Raw genomic sequence first — 22,059 nt, 5'->3', positions numbered from 1 at the left:
TCTATATTTCTGCATCCGGTACGTCACGGACTAGGCCACGTGTCTTGGCCCCATAACGCCGAAGCAAATCGCTCCTGTATGTTACCCTGCGCCACTGAGCAGTTTGTATAGGAATGAATGGGCGGCCAGTCCGTGGTCCATCCTTATGTCCATGCTCTGGCAGCATCTTTAGACGGATGAGGAAGCCGGAGCCAATACGACATAGGCCCACGCTACTGGATACAAACGCAGCGCGGGAGTCAGATGAGGTCAGGAGGGAGGGCGCGACTGTGATGCACGTGATTGCGAGCGGAAGTGTCGAGGAGTGGAGGTGTGCGAGGGAACGCAATATCCTCCGACTGCAGACACAAATGGGCGTTCCCGTGTCGTGGGCGTTCCCGTTCACGCGGACTAAAACGCCCCCCCCCCTGCGTTCTCGTGTGTTGGGCGTTCTCGTTTACGCAGGCTGGAACGCCCCGTTCTTCTTCGTCGATCTAGTAGTATGGGCAGCATAAAACTGACGTTAGCGCCCCCTTCTTCGATCTCGTAATACGGGTACGTTAGCCAGCTAGGCCTACAGAATGTTAACTTACATTTATGTGTCGAATCTCGGCCCAAACTTTGCATCAAACTTGATGCAACCCGATCATTACAGGGAGGGAGGCTCCATGATCTCATGTTCATTATCTTCTGGGTTAGTATAGGTAGTGTATTAGGTATAAGTGAGATGTTTGGTATAGTTTAAGAATATGCCCAAATTAAATAATTAATAGATTAAAATAACACTTGGGACATTATGCAGTTCAAATCCAGTTACCAGACACTATGAAGGCTCAAACAGTAGGCCATTTGTTCACTTACTTTTCCCACTGAATGTTTTCAATAAAGACAAAATAACAGTAATTGCTCTGTAACAATTAACCTTACAACATACATCGTAGGCACAAATGTATGTTACATACATCGTATAGCATTTGTCACAGAAACAAAAAAGAGTAATAAAATACCAGCATTTCTGGGCAGATACATTTACTACAGTAGTATGTACATTTACAAATGAAAGGGATTGCAAAAAAAGACGTCCCAAATAAAACGAAAAAGGAGTAATAAAAGAACATGCTAGGCAGACATCTTTTATGACAAACCTGGCATATACAACGTGCCTCAGTACCAGGGGTGCGCTAGGCCAATTCTTCTTTTTTGAGAAGCCTTTGAGGCGTAGCGCAAGGCCACTGACACAGCCTGCATTGTTGTACATCTTTCTAACCGTTATGTATATGAGATTGTCTTTATTAAGCTTAATGTCCCCTGCCAAACTGTCATTTATATATATGGAATGATGGAGAGGCTTGATAAGTTCTCGGAATGTGTTTGAAACCCTGTTGAACACGCCAAGCATCGCCATGTCCAGTCTCAGCGTCTCTTGTACAATTTGCTGAAGGACTTCGGGTGGTAAGAATGGCCTGTCCTCTGTTGTGCCAGATTGGAGCGTGTAGCTGAGATGGGGAGATGGAGAGGGTGAGCTTGGTGTGCCAGCTAGTCCTGCAGGGCTAGAGAGAGCGAGAGAGCCAAAAAAGAGTGAAGGAGAGCGAGAGAGAGGGAGAGAAACAGGGATTATGATCAACCTTCAATCACACAAGCCCAGACCAACACTACCCACACCATTAAACAAAAAGGCAATCACTGATCGATCAAAAGTCTGAGAAAGAGCAAGAGAGAATATACGTAAATAGAAAAGTATGGACATAGTATGTAATACCTTTCACTGCTTAGTGATTGGAAGGTGTGACTGAGATGGGGAGATGGAGAGGGTGAGAAGGAGCCAGCTAGTTCTGCAGGGCTAGCCTAGAGACGGAGAGACAAGTGTATTGGCTACGATCTTCGTGAGCACCAGAAATAAGTAAATAGCAACATGGACACAGTATATAAACCTTTCAAGCATAAAGGTCTCCAACAGCTGTCAAACCACCACCTCCTGATAGAGAGCATGTCCCCCTGAAAAGTAAAATTATGCTTTAAATGACTTCATAGCCCAATACAAATCCATGTTACAGTACTGTTTAGCAGTGTACTATGGCAGTGTAAATTATTGTGAAGATGTAGCCATCTCCTCCCGTAAGTGCAGTACCTGAAGACAAAGTAATGTGTATGACCTATGATGCATGTTAATTGTAGCCTCCAGTAAGGATGACTAAATTATTAAAAGCCTTATATTTCATGCTACACATCTGATTGAGATTAGAAAGAACTCACCTCACTGAAATCATATTGCTTTTGAGGGTAGAATACATTGCGTACTGAAATTAACATGCAAATGAGTTAGTTGTTTTGCAAACTAGTCATAATTTCTGAAAATAATGCATCTCACCATCAGCATAAACACCCCACAGCTGTTGCTCTGATACTGGTGAGGTGCGTCCTGTGGTGGTAAAAGGGGAATGTGATTTGTCAATGATTCTTATTAGTATATAATGCCTATAAACTATAAAGTGATATCCACCCTCATTTTGTAACTACATACAAAAAGTGCACAATGCACTTTCAACAAGCATTTAGGCAGCAACCAGGGCCCATGAGCGTCACATAGGAACACTTCATTAAATCATAATAAACAATCTAGAGGCCTGCCTGTCTACCAGTGAATGCTACTCTACGAGATGCAATGAATCGTGCGCCAGCCACACGTTTTACCTCGTCAGCCAAGTAAAGTCCCTTCCATGGTCCATTGGACAAAGCATGTGCCAGGGTACTGAAAAGGTTTGGAAGACGTGTAAGTTGCAATTCATATGCATCATCATCAACACGCATTCAGTACACACTACGCTTCGATTTCACCCAAGGGTGAATTAAAAGTACATGTTTTCCTAAACGTTGGTCATCAATGAGGTAATAAAGTAGTAACTGAGGGCACATCTGTCATCTGTTTTTCAGAGTGCTAACGATCTTTATTCATTCGTTGCGCCGCGACCGAACTGACAGAATTCTTTGATATGCCATGCATGTAAACATACTAGTTAGTTTAGACGTACTAGTACGTTTACATGCACAGTTTAATCCGATGCGTGTGTCACCACAACGAAGCAGAGTGGCCGCGATTTCATGCCTCTTACCATGCCAGCTGACACCTTAACATCCAACTTAACAATGTACTTTGGTAATGTTAACCTCACAGTAAAATAATCGGCAAAGCCTTCGCTGCAAACTTTACCCTCTACCTACAAACCGTCTTAAACGTTGCTGATTTCTGAATAGTATATTCAACGTTTATGGACGATAGCATAGCATTCGCTGCCACCGAACCACGTCACGAGTATTTATATCCGATTCGAATTCGGATACAACGATACCACAGCTTATCAGTGATTTAAATGAGAATACTTCACAGCCAATGTTGTCAATTAAACAATATCATACTTACTGACATAATCTCTGACCATAACCCTTTCGTTTTTCTGGAAAGTTACTACGAGGTAAAACCGCCAAAAAAGGAAGGGTAGCATACCCAGCATGCCTTGCGAAACTCACTCACCTCTTCTTGAGTGATCGATGAAACGCTACAGGAACGCCTGATGGGCGTTTTTGTGTCATGACGGGAACGCCCGATGGGCGTTTTTGTGTCATGACGGGAACGCCCAAGCCTGCAGCTGGACCCTTCTCAGGGAACGCGGTCGGTCGCTGCTCGAGAAGCTGCTGCTCCGGTTGTAGAGACAAACTTTTTTTGAGCTTTTTTGTTGGACTTGTGTGATTGTGGTTCATAGGTAATAAAGGAAAAGGGTATCACTTGGTGGGGGTTAGAGTTAGGTGGTTTTCTAGAGGCGGGTTCCGACCGACGACCTGTATAGGTCCGGAAAGGTGCCCGTTTCTTTTCTTTCTCTTTTATAATTTTTCCCGTCTTTTCTATCTAGTGTATAGGATGACTAAAGGGAGTAAAGGTAAGGGGAGGGAAGAAAGGGAGGTAGGAGAAAAGGGGCAGTGTAGGGGAAGAGGCAGTAGTAGTAGCGAGGAAGGAAGAGAAGAGGAGATTCAGGGAAGAGAAGGAAAAGATGTTAAAAGAGCGAGAACATTTAATAGTGTAGATGGTATCGAAACGGAGATGGTGAGTGACTCAAGTGAGGAGGAGGGAGTTGAGAAAAAGGTAGATGTCAAAATGATAGTCCGGTTTGCTGAGGAGGGAGGTATAGGAAAAATGAACCCGTCAAAGCTAACAAAGGAGTTGACAGGAAAGTGCGGTGATATAAAGTTTGCTAGGGTTTTAGGAGATGGAAATCTGTTGATTGGTTGCTCGGATGAGCTTCAGGTAGTTCTGACAAAGAATCTAACAATGGTTGGTGTTAACAAAGTGGTGAAGGTGGTGCAGGTTGGATTGCAGAGAGAGAAACGTTGCAAAGGGGTGATAACAGGAATCTCTCTGGATATTGAGGAGCAGGAGATTAAAGAGAACTTGGTGGCCAAAGGCATAGAAGTGATTAGTATTAAGAGGATGACAAGGGGCCCTGAAAAGGAAATGAGTGAATCTGTATTGGTGGAGCTTAAAGGAGATGTATTACCAGATAGAGTATTTCTAGGGTTCCTGTGTTTCTATGTGAGGGCTTACATACCTAAGCCAATGAGGTGCTTTCAGTGTCAACGATTTGGGCACATCGCTAAAATCTGTAAGGAAAAGAGGAGGTGTGCGAAATGCTCAGGGGATCATGAGTATGGGAAGTGTGAGGGGGCCAAGTTAAAATGTTGTAGTTGTGGGGGTGAACATGTCGTCACATTTGGAGGCTGTGAAATAATGAAAGAGGAAGTTGCAGTTCAGAAGGTAAAAGTGTTGGACAAAGTGACCTATGCAGAGGCAGTGAAAGTGGTAAAACAGAGGCAAGGTGCTAAGAGTCAGGGGTTGGTAGCAGCCTGGGGAGGTGGAAGGGAAGTGACAAGGGAGTCGGTGGGAGAGAAGCAAGATAGGAATAAAGTGTGGGTAGATAAGAAGCAGGTGGTGATTTTTGTTGCAGCAGTGATAAACTCCACTAGAGACTCCACATCAAAGACAACGAGCATACAGATAATAGCTAAGGCAGCCAAGGATTATTTGGGGATGGAAGGGTTAAAATGGGAGGCTTTGGTAGCCGAGATAAATACACAGAGTAGTCAGGAGCCGGTGAGAAAACATCATAACCATGGTGAAAATTCTACAGTGGAATGCTAGGAGCTTGGTGGCAAATGGCCGGGAGTTTAAATATTTTTTAAGTCAAATGAAAGAAAAACCACAAGTAATATGCATTCAAGAAACGTTTTTGAAACCAGTGTTAGATTTTATTATCTATGGATATGTAGGTATAAGAAGAGACAGGAGTGAAGGTGAAGGGGTTGGTGGAGGGTGTGTAACATTTATCAAGCAAGGTATATCATACAGGGTATTAGATATTGGAACGGAACAAGAGTATATAGTGGTGGAGGTATGGGAGGGGGGGAGAGGAGTTTGTTGTTGTTAATTACTATAATCCATGTCAAAGGTTAGAGAATGATAAACTAGTTAGGATTAAAGGTATAGAAAGACACAGGATAATATGGTGTGCAGACTTCAATGCTCATAACACAATGTGGGGAGGGAATCATACAGACACGAATGGGAAAGTGATTGAAGAGTTCATGGAGGACAATAATCTTGTTTGTTTGAATGATGGGAGGGGGACAAGGATGGATATAAGAACAAGTAATGAGTCAGTGTTGGATCTGACGTTGGTGTCAGTAAGTTTGGCAGGGATCAGTAACTGGGAGGTTTTGACAGGTAAATCTTTAGGTAGTGACCACTATGTGTTACTTTGTTCAGTAGGAGGAAGAGGAGAAGTGATTGTTGGAAATGTAATTCAGAAATGGGTGTATAGTAAAGCAGATTGGGGTATATTTAAGTTGGTCAGTGAAGAAGTTATGGTTTCAGTTGTTACTAGTGGAGATATAGATACAGTAAATAACAGTGTTACATCAGCAATTATTGCTGCAGCAAGTAAATCTATTCCAAGAAGTAAAAATAGAAGGGATAGGAAGTTAGTTCCTTGGTGGACAGAGGAGTGTTCCAAGGCAGTTAAAGCCCGAAACAAAGCATTTAGGAAAGTCAAAAGAGAGCATAATACACAAAGTTTGGTGGAGTATCAGAGGGCACAGGCACTGGTAAAGAGAGTTACAAAGAGAACACAGAGGGTAAGCTGGAGACAGTTTTGTGGTAAGATAGGAAGAACAACACCGGTAGGAGAAGTGTGGGGAATGATAAGGAAGATGGGAGGAGATAGAAGAGAGTGGGAGTACCCAGTGATTACGTTAGAGGAGCAAACTGCTATATGTGATAAAGATAAGGCTGATTTGATGGCCAAATCTTTTGCTAAGGTGCATAGTGTTGATCAGTTGAAAGTGGAAGGGAGAAGGAGAAGAGAAGTTACTTTGAGTAATTATCCTGATGTGCTAGTTAGGAGAGTAGATACTAGGGAGAAAATAGATGATGGATTTACAATGGCAGAGCTTGTGAGAGCAATTAAAAAAGCAAAGCCCTCAGCTCCAGGGGGAGATCAGGTGATCTATGTAATGTTAAAACATCTAGGAGAAAGAGGAATGGAAAAATTGTTAGAACTATATAATAGAGTATGGGTGGAGGGAAAGTTACCAAGTGTATGGAAGGAAGCGGTGGTGATTCCGATTAGGAAACCAGGGAAAGATCCAGGTAAACCTTCTAGTTATAGGCCAATAGCATTAACGTCTAACATATGTAAAATAATGGAGAGATTGACAGTGACAGAAAGGTTAACGTATGAGCTTGAGAAGAAAGGGTTGTTGACAAGTTGTCAAGTGGTTTCAGAAAAGGGAGACATACAATGGATGTAGTGGTAAGGCTTGAAAATGAGATACGGAAAGCACAGGCAAACAAAGAGTCAGTGGTGGTAGTGTTTTTTGATATCGAAAAAGCATATGACATGATGTGGAGGGAAGGTTAGTTAATTAAGTTGTATAATATGGGGGTAGGTGGAAGGGTTTTTAACTGGATAAAGAAATTTTTGTTTGACAGAAAAATACAAGTCCGGATTGGGTCTGAATTGTCAAATAAGTATATGGTGGGGAATGGCACTCTTCAAGGAAGTGTAATTAGTCCTTTATTATTTATAATCATGATAAATGATGTTTTTTCAAAGGTACCAGAGGATATAGGAAGTTCTCTGTTTGCAGACGATGGGGCTTTGTGGAAAAGGGGAAGAAATGTGATGCATATTATTAGTAAAGTCCAGTCTGCAATTGATGGGGTGACAGAGTGGGGATTTGACTGGGGGTGCAGATTTTCGGTAGAGAAAACGCAAACTGTATTTTTCACTAGGAAAAGAATTGAGGATGGGATGAAATTGAGGATGTATGGGAAAGAGTTGGAAAGAGTTGGCTCATTTAAATATTTGGGAGTTATTTTTGATTCTAGGGTAACGTGGGCAGACCATATTAGGATGATTGAGGATAAATGCAAAAAGGTAATAAATGTGATGAGATGTTTGACTGGTAGGGATTGGGGAGCGAGCTGTTCAGCTTTAAAGACTATATATGTAGCTATGATTAGATCTGTGTTTGATTATGGGTGTATAGTGTATGGGTCAGCCGCAGTGTCTCTCTTGAGAAAGCTGGACGTGATTCAGGCTAAGGCATTAAGGGTATGCAGTGGGGCTTTTAAATCATCACCAGTGCCTGCTCTGCAGGTAGAAATGGGGGAAATGCCACTGGAGTTGAGAAGGAAACATTTGATGGGGAACTATTGGGCTAATCTGCGAGGGCACAGTGAGTCTCACCCCACAAAAGGAGTGTTGAAAGAGTGCTGGGTTTATGGGAAGTGTGAGAGGAATCATTTTGGTCGGGTGGGGAATGATATAGCGAAAGAGTTTGGTGTGGGTGAATTGAAGCTTAGTCCAACAGTGGTATATCCATTAATGCCGCCATGGAGGATGGTGTGGCCAGAGGTGGACTGGTTTGTGTTGGGTATAAAGAAGAGAGAGAGAGAACAGAAAGACCTGGCTAGTGTTTTTAATATTCATCTTCTTATAGAGTACAGTGAGTATGTTCATGTTTTTACAGATGGTGCCAAACAACCTGAGACAGGAGCGACAGGGTTTGGAGTAGTTGTTCCATCAAAAAGAATAGAGTTTAATAGAAGAACATCAGATAATTTAAGCGTTTATACAGTGGAGATGTTGGGGGTGCTGGTCGCTTTAAAATGGGTGGAATCAAGTTCAGTTGGAAAAATTGTGATCTGTACAGATTCAGCATCAGTTTTGGCAAGTATGAGGTCTTTTTATTCAAGTAGTCGCCAAGGTTTGTTGTATGAAGTTCTACAGTCGATTACGAGAATCGTTCAGCAGGGGAGGCAAATACATTTTTTATGGGTTCCAGCTCATGTAGGGGTGAAGGGAAATGAGAAAGCCGATAAGATGGCGAAGAAGGCATTGGAGAAGGAAAAAGTAGAAATGAATATCAGTTTAAGTAAGGCAGAAGTTAAAAGCCTGATATGGGGAAAAGTTAACAAGATGTGGCAAGACAAATGGGACAGTGAGGAGAAAGGGAGATATTTATATAATATTCAAAAAAGTGTTAATGATAAAATAAGGTATAGTGGTCAGAGGAAGGATGAACAAATTTTGATTAGGTTAAGGTTGGGGCACAGTGCACTAAATAAAACAATGAATTTGATAGGAAAACACCCCACTGGATTATGTGAGGGGTGCCAGGTAGAGGAGACAGTGGAACATGTTTTAATGAACTGTAGTGGTTATGGGATGGAGAGGGAAAGTATGAAAAATCAATTGAGAGAATTGGGTATACAGGAGTATACTTTGGAAAGTATTTTAAGTTTAAAGAAGAGGAATTGTTTAAAAGTATTGTTTGGCTTTTTGAGAGAAACAGGGTTATATGGTAGGATATAGAGTAGAAAGAAGGTGTGAATGAGTGAGTGTTTGGATATTTTTGTTTTTTGATTCATTAACTGGATCAGAAGAGGGCGGTAATGCACCAAGTTGTGGATGCCAACCGCCGATAAACCCCAAGAAGAAGAAGAAGAAGATGAGGTCAGGAACATATGGGCGTCCCGTTGCTAGAACACGGCAGCGCCAAACATTTCACTGACGACTGCTTCCTCAACTTGGGCCAATACAGAGCTGGACTTGCTCAACGTCTGAAAATCAAGTCTGGATCAGTACCAACTCTCCTCGGCTCAGCTACAAAACTCGAAAAAGTAAGTTAACTAACGCCATATCATTGTGTTGCTTTACTGTATATGGTTACCTTGTTAGCATTATAATGCTGCTTTAGCATTAGCGCTACAGCTAACAGCCAAGTTACTGTCGCTGATGTTACGATAGTATCATTTATGTGTGTACAGGGCTCCAGAGTGCGCCTAATTTGGGCGCACATGCGCCTAGAATTCTGGGTAGTGACTGAAAATGTATCTGGTATAATTATTATTATTTATTTTTTTACAGAGCAGTCTATTCATAATATTGTAATAACCACGGAAGAGGCAGTGAATGAAGTATTGATTAGACAGCGATTTATTATGCCGCTTTTCCACTGCATGGTACCAGCTCGACACGACTCGACTCGACTCGACACAGCTCGCATTTTTTGCGTTTCCACCGCGAAAACATGGTATCTGGTACCTGAAGTGGCTGCTTTTTCTAGTACCGCCTCGCTCTAGGTTCCAAGCGGCTGAGCCGATGCTAAAAGGTGACGTCGGCAGACGGCCGTTGTTATGTGGGTTCTGTTCATGTGTGGGTTGCGTAGGTGTTGTTTGCGTCGCGTACAGAAATACGTCACGGCCCTTTCGCGCAGCCGACCCCGCCCACGTCCAGGAGGTACTATTTGCGGTGGAAAACGACCCGTGCTGCTACCGTGTCGAGTCGTGTTGTGTCGTGTCGTGTCGAGTCGAGTCATGTGCGGTGAAAAAGCGGCATTATGCCGCTTTTCCACTGCATGGTACCAGCTCGACACGACTCGACTCGACTCAGCTCGCATTTTTTGCGTTTCCACCGCGATCTGGTACCTGAAGTGGCTGCTTTTTCTAGTACCGCCTCGCTCTAGGTTCCAAGCGGCTGAGCCGATGCTAAAAGGTGACGTCGTCAGACGGCCGGCCACTGATTGGTCAGAGAGGGTGACGAAGTCACGAGAGCGACATGGCAACCATGCTGGTAACAGCCATAGCAGCGCCGCAGCCAACATATTGCACTTCTTCAACTTCTTCAACATGCCAGCTAATAATACGAACACGAATACCATCGCATCGATGTCCTCCATTGTTGTTATGTGGGTTCTGTCCATGTGTGGGTTGCGTAGGTCTTGTTTGCGTCGCGTACAAAAATACGTCACGGCCCTTTCGCGCAGCCGACCCCGCCCACGTCCCGGAGGTACTATTTGCGGTGGAAAAGCACCCGTGCTGCTACCGTGTCGAGTCGTGTCGAGTAGTGTCGTGTCGAGTCGAGCTACATGTGCGGTGGAAAAGCGGCATGACACCTAATAAACTGTTGGAACACGCAAGACCGGTAACAATAGAAACGCCGGTAAACAAACCCGCGAAGCCCAATCCAGGGGCCTGTACTACGAAGCTCGATCAGAGGGTTAGCGAGGTATGTTGTGCTGAAAGCCTGGGTTAGCTGTACTAGGGCTGCAGGATATATCGGCTATGTACGATATATCGATATAATTTCCAAGGGGATACAAGACTTGACAATATCGTTTATATCGATATGCGTTAAAATGGTCCGTTTCCCGCTCAAGCGTCTACAGCGCTTGCCTTGGAGACTGTGAGCGCGACCCCTCCCCCTCTCTTTCCGAACGTGCCGTGTGCAAAGACGCCTCATTCCCACCCCCGCCGCCCCCTCACAACACAACAAGCATGGATGATACCCGTAAAGAAAACGAGACGGCGGCGGGAGACGAAAAGAGGAGAAAGAACGGCTCCATAATGTGGAAATAGTTTGGGTTTAAAAAAAACAGATGAGCAGCAGCTGCAGGTTACCTGTAGAGTGTAGCAAAACCGTTGCGACTAAAAGTTGAAGCACGACAAATCTGTTCCACCATTTACAGCAGCGGCACAAAGTGCAGTATGAGGAATGCGTAAAACTCCGTGGCTGTGCTGCTGCATCACCGGCCGCGACAGTTTCTTCTGCCCCGAAACCAGGGCCGGCGATCGGCAAATGTGTTGGGGGCGCCCTCTGGTGACGCTCTTAATTAATTAATTAAAATATACAAAACAAGCGAAATGAAACCAAACATGTTCCCAAATGGAACGGAGAAGGGAGGGGGAGGGGGATTAAAGTTACGGCGCACTGAAACCCTCACCGTAGTACGCAGGACAATGCGACGAAGCCAATGCTCTTAATGGTAGCTAATGTGTGTAACCTACAGCTTTATATTGTTTTGCATAGGCGATTATTTTGTGAAGAAGGTGAAAAACGTCCCTTTTTTTTTTAACATGTTCATTGAATTCTGTTGAAAATAACGATACAAAATCACATGTTGCAGTCATATGGACCTATGTTTTAATATAAGTGCTTGCAACATCTCACATGTGGTTTTTGACTTACATAAAAAACATCTAACCCACTCTATAGAAAATATCGAGATATATATCGTATATCGCCATTCAGCCAAAAAATATCGGGATATCATATTTTGCCCATATCGTGCAGCCCTAAGCTGTACCATGAAAGTCGATCTCTTTTAGCGTCGCTGTATCACCATGGTGACTTACGCTCGCAACCAAACCTGGGCATTGAGTATTTTTTACCTTTGATTTGGTAGATTGTAGGCAGCATAGATTCTAGGCTGATGCTAGATTCTTCCTGCGCTAAAAAGCCTGGTCCTCTTTGAAAAAGCATCAGGACCAGAGCCCTGCTAAAACACGAGTCAAACTTGGGAGTTGCATTTCAAAGATGGAATTAGTCAAGAGCCCAGAAGGGTTTCAAGACAGATGCCACATGAGCTGGTTTATCATTCTCAAACATCAATGAATTCATAATGCATGAATGTTAGCTGATCAGCTTAGAGGGAAGGAGACGTTGTTGCTTTATAGTGTCGAAATAGAATTATTGCGCTTCGCATGTCATGTTGTGATCAGATAATTTTGCGCTGGTGTTCGTTTCACGTGTACAAATACACAATGCCTCCCTTTATGCAAATAATGTACCAAAACAATTCATTTTTCCTTTTTTTCTCTGTCTGCAGAAGACTGCGATGCCTTTGTCGACCGTGGCACTCAGTGTGGCGCCACCTCAGAGATTCTGGGTGTGGTCGCCCCTGGCTCCTCCCACTGGTCCAGTCGCTGCGAGGAACTGGTGGTTAGCAAATGAAAGAATATGTTACCATTTTTCACTTGTAAATAGTTAATCGCGTTTTAGCCTACACTCAGATGTGAACTCATTCTTGCATGCGAGGGTCTTGAATAAAAAAAATACGAAGGCAAGACATTGAAATTGCAGGGCGTGCAATTGCAGGGCGTGGTTCGGTCGCGTTTGCGACCGAACCAGCTTGGCAATGTAAAAACGCCTATTCTGTCGGTAGTGGGGATTGAAAACTATTCTGTGAAAATGACAGAATATATGTCTTGTGTGTGTTTCCTTCTTTATGTGGAAAGCAGCAGACCCCAGACACCATTTCAATCAAGCTTGAAGAGGATATTGGTGGAGGCATGCCCGCCGTAGGTTAGTAATACACATTGCATCTATGCAAGGCAAGGCAACTTTATTTATATAGCACTTTTCATACACAAGGCAGACTCAAAGTGCTTCACATATAAACATTGTCATACAATAAAATAAAATAATAGGTAAGTAAAAGAAAAACATATGCAAAAAATAGAAGTTAAAAGGCATTTTAGTATTAAAATAGAAAATAAAGGCAAAGTTAAAAAAGCTTTTTTAGAAAGTGCAATGTATTTCAGATTTAGCAGAAAGCTATAGCAAACATAAAAGTCTTCAGTCTTGTTTTAAAGGTGCTCAGAATTGGGGCAAGTCTTAAATCCTCTGGGAGTTTATTCCAGCTATTTGTTGCGTAGTAACTAAATCCTGCTTTCCCATTTTTTGTGTTTACTCTGGGGATAATTAACAGATTGGTCTCAGAGCTTCTTAGTGGTCTAAAAGGCTGATGTAGTGGAAGCATATCAGTTAATAATTTTGGGCCTAAACCATGTAGGGATTTATAGGTAAGCAACATGATTTTAAAATCAATTCTCTGACCTACAGGAAGCCAATGTAACGATTTCAGAATTGGTGTAATATGATCAAATTTTTTGGTCTTTGTTAGAACTCTAGCAGCAGCATTCTGAACAAGCTGAAGCTTCCTCAGAGTTTGTTTTGGGAGACCTGTAAGGAGACCATTGCAGTAATCAAGCTTACTAGTGATAAAGGCATGTACAAAACAACCTTGATCAACTGAGAATGTACTCGATTTTGCCTTCCCAGTAGGAGCCTTTAACCCTTGACCATCCAAAGGGCGACAAGGAAAATGCATAATCAACAAATAGAAGTTAGAATGTCAAAATATAAATCTTCCAATACACAAGTTTGTACAAAGTACATACTGTGTAGCTTTGTGAAAATGATTCATTAAAAACTTTCTCTCTTTCTCTGTTTTCCTCTCTGAAGAAGACGATGACATCAGAGACTGCAGCACGCAGCGCGGCGCCACCTCGGAGAGTCTGCGTGTGGACGCCCCTGGCTCCTCCCACATGTCAAGTCACAACGGGGAGCTGCGCATCCCGAGCGTTTACGGACAAGGGGAGGGCCCACTGGCGGTGGACGGCCATGACACCCTCTTTGCCGCGTCAGAACTGGAGTCCTTGAGCTCGCTGTCCGCTGACCACAGCGTGGCCAAGAGCCTGAACTGCAGCGTACGGCTCGTCCGCCTTGAGGAGCTGACTGGGCATCAGGGCGGCCGCAAGGGCCGGCCCGGTGTCTTGTGTGGAAAGGTTGTTCCCAACAATGCCAATATGATCGTCCCCATGAGGACCCACAACGACGAGAAGCCGTACAGGTGTGACCAATGCACGAAGTGCTTCAGTCTGAAAGGCATCCTGACGCGCCACATGATGACTCACTCTGGGGAGAAGCCCTACAAGTGTGACCAATGCACGAAGTGCTTCAGTCGGACAAGCCACCTGAATATCCACATGACAACTCACTCAGGCGAGAAGGCCTACAAGTGTGACCAATGCATGAAGTGCTTCAGTCAGAAAGGCCAGCTGAATATCCACATGAGGACTCACACTGGGGAGAAGCCCTACAGGTGTGACCAATGCCTGAAGAGCTACCATCGGAAATGCGACCTGGAGAGCCACCTGAGGACTCACTCCGGTGAGAAGCCCTACAAGTGTGACCAATGTACGAAGCGCTAAAGTCAGACAAGCAACCTGAAGATCCACATGAGAACTCTCACCGGCGAGAAGCCCTACAAGTGTGACCAATGCACGAAGTGCTTCAGTCTGAAAGGCACCCTGAAGTTCCACATGTCGACTCACTCTGGGGAGAAGCCCTACAGGTGTGACCAATGCACGAAGTGCTTCAGTCAGAAGGGCAGCCTGAATCTTCACATGAGGACTCACACCGGCGAGAAGCCCTACAGGTGTGACCAATGCACGAAGGGCTTCATTGTGAAAGGTAACCTGAAGATCCACATGAGGACTCACTCCGGCGAGAAGCCCTACAGGTGCGATCAATGCAAGAAGGGCTTCAGTCAGACAAGCAACCTGAAGATCCACATGAGGACTCACTCTGGGGAGAAGCCCTGCGTGTGTCTGCAGTGCAACGCCAGCTACAGCGACCCAAACAGTTTGCGTTTGCACATGCTCAAGCACAGTTTGGCACGGGGTAACGGGACGCTTTGATTGAGACCTCTGTCTGGTATTGGTTTAAATTACTGATTTTAGTTTTTCTTTTTATCACAATTAAACGCTTTCAACTTTTGATTCGCTTTCTGTTTTTATTAATAATCGATGTCTGTGTTGAATAACTTATTTCTAGGACACTTCTGACAGCAAAATATTTGATTTAATGTAGAGCTTGATCAGGGGAAGATACAGGCAGCAAAGTTACCAAGCATACAGTCAATGAGACGATGGGTGTACATGATTCTTATAGGAAACGTTCACATCGTGGGTAAATACAAAGGTCAGGGGGAGGGGCCTTCGTGGAGTTTAGGATTGGCCAGAGGAGAGACCAAGTTAAATTGCAAAGAAGTCTGTGGATTGGCCTCAGTATCAAACTTGGTGCCCACAGTTGCAAATGGAAACTATCTAAACACCTTTCAATTAGAGAGGGCGGAAGGTATCTCTAGGACCATGGAGAATGGATAGAAATTCATTGAAATTGAGTTGAGGGTTCATATAATTTGTATATTAAAGTTACGCTTGATATTGCCACAACATTGTCATTACCGTTATCTTTGTTATTAGAAAAAGCCTGCAAAGTTCACTTGTGAAATAGACTGCGATTGAACCCCACATTATACATGATTCTGTTCATTCCACTGACCTTTCCATTCCGTGCGCTTAATGCTAACTACCTTGGATGGATTGTATCATAATAGGCGATAACGGTTGAAGATGATCCATTTTAAAAGGTCCCTGGTTAAATGTCTAGATCTCAGTGATGCTCAGTTTCGGCCGGTCCTCCCTCTAGAAGGCAGCATTATTCTAACGGGACAAAGTCAGAAGATTCCTAGCATTGGTCCCCCTTCACTCCCTGTTTGCAGCGGCGGCTGGTGATCCAATTCGTGGGTGGGGTGCAGTAATGGACGGGGGTCCTCCCCAAGAAAATATAGAATTGGTTTCTGGGATGCCCACTAGCTAAAAATGTATTCTGATTCATTGCCTAATTCCTGACTTGCAGGGCCTGGACAAGCCTACACTGCTTTCACTTTCACTCCACTAGTTATTGCTATTAGACCCATGGTTGTTATTCTGATATTGAGGCATATCATGATCAATGTCCTATAGTGTTTTACCCGAGTCTCAAGGTCTATTTCAAATGCAAATACATGCCAAAAGACTTAATTAATATGTAACTTACTTGTTCCTTTTAAGTATAACATTGCGTGATTGAGGAGTCCAATTCCTCCACTGAAATGGGTAGAAAGTGCTTTTACGGCTCTCTGCTAATTATCAAACTATCACTTCTCTCTGGATATAGTTATATTGTGCAATGCACGAATGCTGCTGAGGGAGGTAGGCTATTAGATTCATTGGCTGAATTGTCCAATCAGCTCCAAATTACTACAATGTGTTGAAACACAAGACAGTGTAGTGACAAGTGTTTCTTCAATACTCTGAGTAATTCAGTTACTGTTGGGAAAGGAGAACAAGCCTATCTTGATGAATCCTTCATGTTGTGTGTTCAGTAACAGGGGTAGGGTTTGTGTTCGGTCTTTCTTCTTTGTGTGTGTGTGTGTGTGTGTGTGTGTGTGTGTGTGTGTGTGTGTGTGTGTGTGTGTGTGTGTGTGTGTGTGTGTGTGTGTGTGTGTGTGTGTGTGTGTGTGTGGCTGCAGTTCAGAAGGTGAACTGCACCAAGGAGGATTCACCGCCCCCAAATTGTTCCACATGCATTTACTTTGATACGTCTTTGATGTGTCGTTCAGAAAAAACTAAGTGTATGATGTTTGGAAATAAGAAAAAGATGCCATCGCAGACAATTAAATTGTGCGACAACAATCTTGAGAAAGTCAAGTACTTTAAAGGGCATGGTGCAGGTTTCTATTTTCTTCTATTCTGGCAATTTTCTAGTTGGTAATAAACATTTAAACAATTATCCATTGTATTTGATGTTGTAGGGTATCACAAAATATAAATATTAGGAAAAGTAGGTGATATATTAGTGGTTATTAGCCACAGGTTAGCGATGATTCTTATTTCTCCCACAATGCATTGCATGACGTCACATAAGGTACTCCTCGCTTTTGGACGACAGCCGAAGCCGCTAGTGAGAGACAGTGTCAGATTATATAAGTAAATACATAAATAGAGATAGCCTAGATATAGATAGATAGATAGATCGATCGATAGATAGAATAGCATAACATCGATAGATAGATAGAATAGCATAACATCGATAGATAGTGAGGGATAGCATAGCATAACATAACATAACATAACATAGATAGATAGTGAGGGATAGCATAGCATAGCATAGCATAACATATATATAGATAGAGAGAGAGAGTAGATATATAAGTAGATAACATGGTTTTCTACTGTATTTGTGGCGGGTGCAACAACTCCAGCAAAAGTGGACATAGGGTACATTGCTTCCCCAAGGACAAAGGGATTCTCCGAAGCTGGGTGCAATTTGTCAAGGTTAGGCGGGCAGATTTTTCAGCTAGCTCTGTTACCGCGTACTCCAGAATATGCAGCGCGCATTTCAAGGAGGAGGATTACCACCCAGGGGATGCCAAGATGGTCTCACTTGGTTTAAAGAGTAAGAGGACGGCGAAGTTAATTCCTACCGCCGTGCCGTCTGTGCATGCAAACCACTCTGCCTGCCCTGTCCCGAGGTCGAGAGACACCGTCTGCCGCAAGCGAGAGATTGCCACGGTAAGCATCATGCTATAGCTGCTAATTACAAGCTGCGCGTTAGCTAGATCTGTGTATTTTGCATACCGTGTTCCCTTTGACACAGCCTCCTCTACAAGCATGATCAGTCTGACATTAGAAGAGCATATTTCTTGATTCACGAATATGAGCCAAAACAAAATTGTATCGTGAGCCTACGTACTTCAGTGGGGGTTTCATTCCGTCTATACACGGCACCTTCTCAACGAGCACATGAGATCGGTCGCCCAATGACAGACTCTCTCTACAGTCAGCTCGCGCAAGAAGGTGGAACGTAAGGGAGATACCATTTCCAGAACTTGGAAGGCCGTAATAACCATAGACATATACAATGGTAATAACTAGTAGGTTATGTGAAAGACCCAGAAACACAAATATGCGACGAGGCAAAAAAAAATAAAAAGATAATAATAACAATAATATATATATATTTTTTTTTTTGCGACGAGGCAAAATACCGGACGTTTTTGGAATCCCTGCCGGACGCATTTTTTAGGTCTCGAAAAGAGGACATGTCCGGGAAAAAGAGGACGTCTGGTCACCCTACTGTATTTGACCGTGACCGTGTCGTCAGGGCTGTAGTGGACGCTAAACGCAAGTAAACGCAGTTTACCCACCTCTGAAATTTGAGAAACAGAGTTTATCCACTTCTCACTTCAGAGTTTAGCTACCTCCCAATACAGTAAATGTACTACCATTGGTTGCGAATCACTGATCTAAGTATTCAGTTTACCTACCTCTTATTTCACCACTACACCCTTGCATTTCTTTTTTATATACTTATATATACTATACTTTATACTAATATACTTTTTTATATTTGTTTTCGCAAGATGTTGACAGACGCCTCACAGCAGGAGACCGTGCACAGTGTAGACACTGTGGAGAGTGTCGATACTGGGGATCAGCCCTTGCCCTCCTCCACTTCTGATGCTGGGACACAATGTTATTTGAAGCCCCCCCGATGGTCTCACGGTAAATCTTTGGTATTTTAAGGGGTAGATATTATGTCTAAAACATTGCAAGTAGGACATTTCCATACAGATTGATGAAATGAATACATAGCCTACACCAAAACATAGCCGCTTAGATTTGCCATGATTGTCATATGTTTGGGTATGTTTACTCCCTCTGCCACAGCTGTGCAGGTTAACCTGAAGCCCAAGATGGTTAGCGTGGGCACACAGACTTCAATCAGCCCACAAACCTCCACTCCCCTCGCTAGTCCTGAACAGACAGTTGACGACGATGATGATGATAATGCCACTGTCATCAGTGACTTGTCGTGGGTGCCCGAAGAGCCGATGGATGAGGAGGAATTGTTTGATGAGGAGCCACCTTACACGTGTGACCCCCACCACAAGTGAGATAATCTAAAACCAACATAGACCATATTGAATGCTCAATGCTTTGTTAGTTTGAATGACACCGCCCCCCTCCCCCTCATTTTTTGTTGTTGTAGTTGCATTGACAAATTCATTGTTTGCCAAGAGGAGCTGATGGGCCTTTTTGCCATCTGTCCGGCCTGTTGTGAGAGGTCGGATAGGAGCATCGTGCAGCAGGAAGGAACTTTTGTTAAGATCAAGCAGGTACAGTTTTGTTTATGCAGTTTTGTTTACGTGGCCATCTGATTAGAAAATCTGAAATTCTAATTCTAATTAATTCTGCAATAGTGTAGAAAAAAAATCTGATAGCTCTGACTGTCTTGCCAGTTAATTTACAATGTATGTACCAGGCTGGCTTAAGTCTGCTGGTTTGTGATGCCATCATATTTGAGTGTTATACTGTATTGGTCATGTGTGTTTCATTGAAAATATGAAACCTTTGACCAGTAATGTACAGTACTTACTCTATATTGAATCCTGATATACTGTTGATTACAATGTTTTATTTTATTTTCTTACATATCTAGGTCTGTGCATCATGTGGCTACCACCGTTTCTGGCAAAACCAGCCAATGCTCCACAGGAACATGCCAACCTGCAACCTCCTGTTAAGTGGGGCCATTCATTTTACTTGTTGACCCTGTTTGGCCTGCAGTGCATCAGTGCGAGCAGTTTCTTTCGCCATCAGCGCTGCTACACCATCCCAGTAATCGTTCAGGCCTGGCAGAATGATCAAGCCAAGAATTTTAGTGACCTACGGGCAATGGATGGCGGGCTAGTTCTTGCTGGTGACTGCAGGTAAACCAGTGTGAGAGCTAGACCAGTTCCACGTTTTGATTTTGTTATTTGTTATCATGTAGGGTGGCTTTAGTTGGCATTTGCAGTTGACATGGTGGATTGTCTTTACAGACCATGGTTTGAAAAACTTGAAACATAAATTGTAATTAATTCCAGGTCAGATTCTCCTGGGCACTGCGCAAAGTATGGGTCATACTCTCTGATAGAGGACAGAGTGAACAAGGTGGTGGATGTTCAGCTTGTTCAGGTAAACCTGATGTTATTAGACAAAGAAATGAACTCTGCAATTTGGTAAAAGGATTGTATCTTAATATAACATCTTTCCACTAGTACAACCATGCATAGAGCTTTATTGTGTATTGCCTAACTAGAGTAGTGTATCATAATGCCTGGACCAGCAACGCTTCGGTTCATTAACGCCTCCTTCAACACCACCTGCATTCTACACTTACACTGTTATGTCATGTTGCAGAGCTCAGAGGTCCCCAACAGCTCATGGTGTGAGCTTGAAGGGCTCAAGCGCAGTGTTGGCCTGCTGAGGGGAAACGACCTGCATTTGGCAACGCTGATCACGGACCGACATCGCCAGGTATTTACAATAAAAATGCAGTATAGAATGTAAATATCTGAATTGCACTGAAGCTGGATGTTTGTGGTTTTTTCTCCTTAGGTTGCCAAATGGGTGAGAGAGGAGCTGATCCCTGAAGGGACACAGCATTATTTTGACGTGTGGCACATTGCAAAAAGTATGTATCCATTTTTGGAACCTTGAAGCAGTTTTTGTTAGTGCATATCAATTAATACCATTTGTTCTAAAACAGGTCTGGGGAAGGCATTGGATGCAGCATCCAAAGAGTGTGACCAACTACAGTTGTGGAGGCCAGCTATAGTGAATCACCTCTATTGGACTGCAGCCTCAACCCCAGATGGCAACCCAGCGGTCATGGAGGCCAAATGGAGAAGTTTAGTGAACCACATCCAGGACATCCATGACCATGACACCCCTGCCTTCTCCAGTTGTGCCCATGGCCCTCTAGACGAAGATCAGCGCAACAAAGAGTGGCTGGACCCAGGTACAGTACTGGTATTATGCACGCTCTACATAGTTTTGTTTTAGTTGCTGTCTTTGAGTAATTGTCTGGATGCTTTGACATGTGACCTTCGTGATGAAATTATTTTTTCATTCCCTGGCAATCTCATAACATTCTGTTTACTGTTTATGTTTGCTATAATTCATATGCAGGACAATTTCATGTGTTTCCATTTCAAAAAGGAATTCTGTCTGTATCCATCTTCCTGTCTATTTGTACGTTTTCCGTCTGTCTGTGTGTCTGTCTGCCTCCCTGCCTACCTGTCTTGGTCTTTTCAGGCTCATTGGCAGCAGTCAAGTTGGAGAACATAATGATGAGGGCTGCCTTGCTGAAAGATGTTCGTCAGCTGTCTCCACAGCACCAGACCTTCTCCCTTGAGGCTTACCACTCCCTCATCTTGCACTTCGCGCCCAAGCACACAGGGTTTTCATACCTTGGGATGTATAGCAGGTCAGTGCTATCCAATGGAATAACACTGCCAATTATTATGCCTTTTATAGTAATAATAGTACCTATTAACGTGCCTATTGTAGTATTTTGTCATAGACCAAGTTTCAAAGGTTTTCTCAAATGTGTTATTTTGTAGGCTTCTCTTAGCGGCGCTGCATTATAATCACAATGCCAATCGCGAGACAGCACGGAGAAGTGACGGGACGGAGAAGTACTGCGTGCGGTATCCGCGCTTCAGAAAAGGTGCCCATGTGGTGCGTCCCATCAAAGAGGCAGCCTCATACGGTAAGCAGTGTCAGGCAGTTCTATCATATTTTGAGATGGCGCACGAGTGATCAGTGACAATGATCTTTATAAAGTATTATTATTATTATTATTAATATTATTATTATTATGTCTGCAGGTTATGCAACATCATTAATGAAGGCCCTTCGGGAGAGCTACGACAATTCACCCGCGGTTCTTCGAGAGGTTGGCGCCAATTTGTCCTCCGATGCACCCGCCCCCATCGCCAAATCCTTCGAACAGATTCCTAAGGAGGAGGCCATCAGCCTCTACCTAGCCCGGCAGTCACGCTTCAAGAAAACCTAATTTCACATTATTATTTTTTTCCACGGACAAGTCCAATGATTTAGTTGTTATTATTTGCATGAAATTTCTTTGTATATAATTCAAAATAATTTGGTAATCATTTTACCTGTGCCTTGTCAACCTCTGTGTGCGGTGTTGTCTGGGCTCACTGTGTGTCTGCTTGATGTGCTTT

General features: G+C 43.5%; 2 protein-coding genes, 1 long non-coding RNA gene and 1 pseudogene across 6 annotated transcripts; 3 read left to right on the top strand and 1 right to left on the bottom strand.

Annotated features, from left to right (window-relative positions):
* Positions 1–979: 979 nt before the first annotated feature.
* Positions 980–3,630, bottom strand: LOC130381452 (uncharacterized). Of its 4 annotated transcripts, XR_008895396.1 has the most exons (7): positions 3,509–3,630; positions 2,671–2,728; positions 2,348–2,398; positions 2,233–2,276; positions 1,911–1,974; positions 1,739–1,824; positions 980–1,529 (listed from the first exon to the last, which is right to left on the bottom strand). It is a non-coding gene; the product is annotated as an uncharacterized LOC130381452 (long non-coding RNA). The 4 variants fall into 4 exon arrangements; XR_008895395.1 differs by having other exon boundaries at positions 1,911–2,276; XR_008895398.1 differs by having other exon boundaries at positions 1,739–1,819; positions 1,911–2,276.
* A 5,420-nt stretch (positions 3,631–9,050) lies between these two features.
* On the top strand, positions 9,051–15,433 carry LOC130381420 (zinc finger protein 664-like; annotated as a pseudogene).
* A 1,682-nt stretch (positions 15,434–17,115) lies between these two features.
* LOC130381043 (THAP domain-containing protein 10-like) lies at positions 17,116–19,595 on the top strand. Its single transcript, XM_056588464.1, has 5 exons — positions 17,116–17,554; positions 18,406–18,547; positions 18,713–18,935; positions 19,035–19,161; positions 19,485–19,595. Exons 1-5 carry the CDS (start codon positions 17,204–17,206, stop codon positions 19,593–19,595), a joined length of 954 nt encoding a protein of 317 aa, XP_056444439.1. The 5' UTR covers positions 17,116–17,203.
* Positions 19,596–19,667: 72 nt separating this feature from the next.
* LOC130381425 (uncharacterized) lies at positions 19,668–22,059 on the top strand. The gene is made up of 8 exons (XM_056589052.1): positions 19,668–19,755; positions 19,912–20,002; positions 20,228–20,344; positions 20,426–20,501; positions 20,577–20,828; positions 21,125–21,296; positions 21,433–21,581; positions 21,700–22,059. Exons 1-8 carry the CDS (start codon positions 19,721–19,723, stop codon positions 21,885–21,887), a joined length of 1,080 nt encoding a protein of 359 aa, XP_056445027.1. The 5' UTR covers positions 19,668–19,720; the 3' UTR covers positions 21,888–22,059.

Source organism: Gadus chalcogrammus, chromosome 4, assembly GCF_026213295.1.
Source record: "Gadus chalcogrammus isolate NIFS_2021 chromosome 4, NIFS_Gcha_1.0, whole genome shotgun sequence".
Lineage (NCBI taxonomy): Eukaryota > Metazoa > Chordata > Actinopteri > Gadiformes > Gadidae > Gadus > Gadus chalcogrammus.
This window is presented reverse-complemented; position numbering and strand designations above follow the sequence as displayed.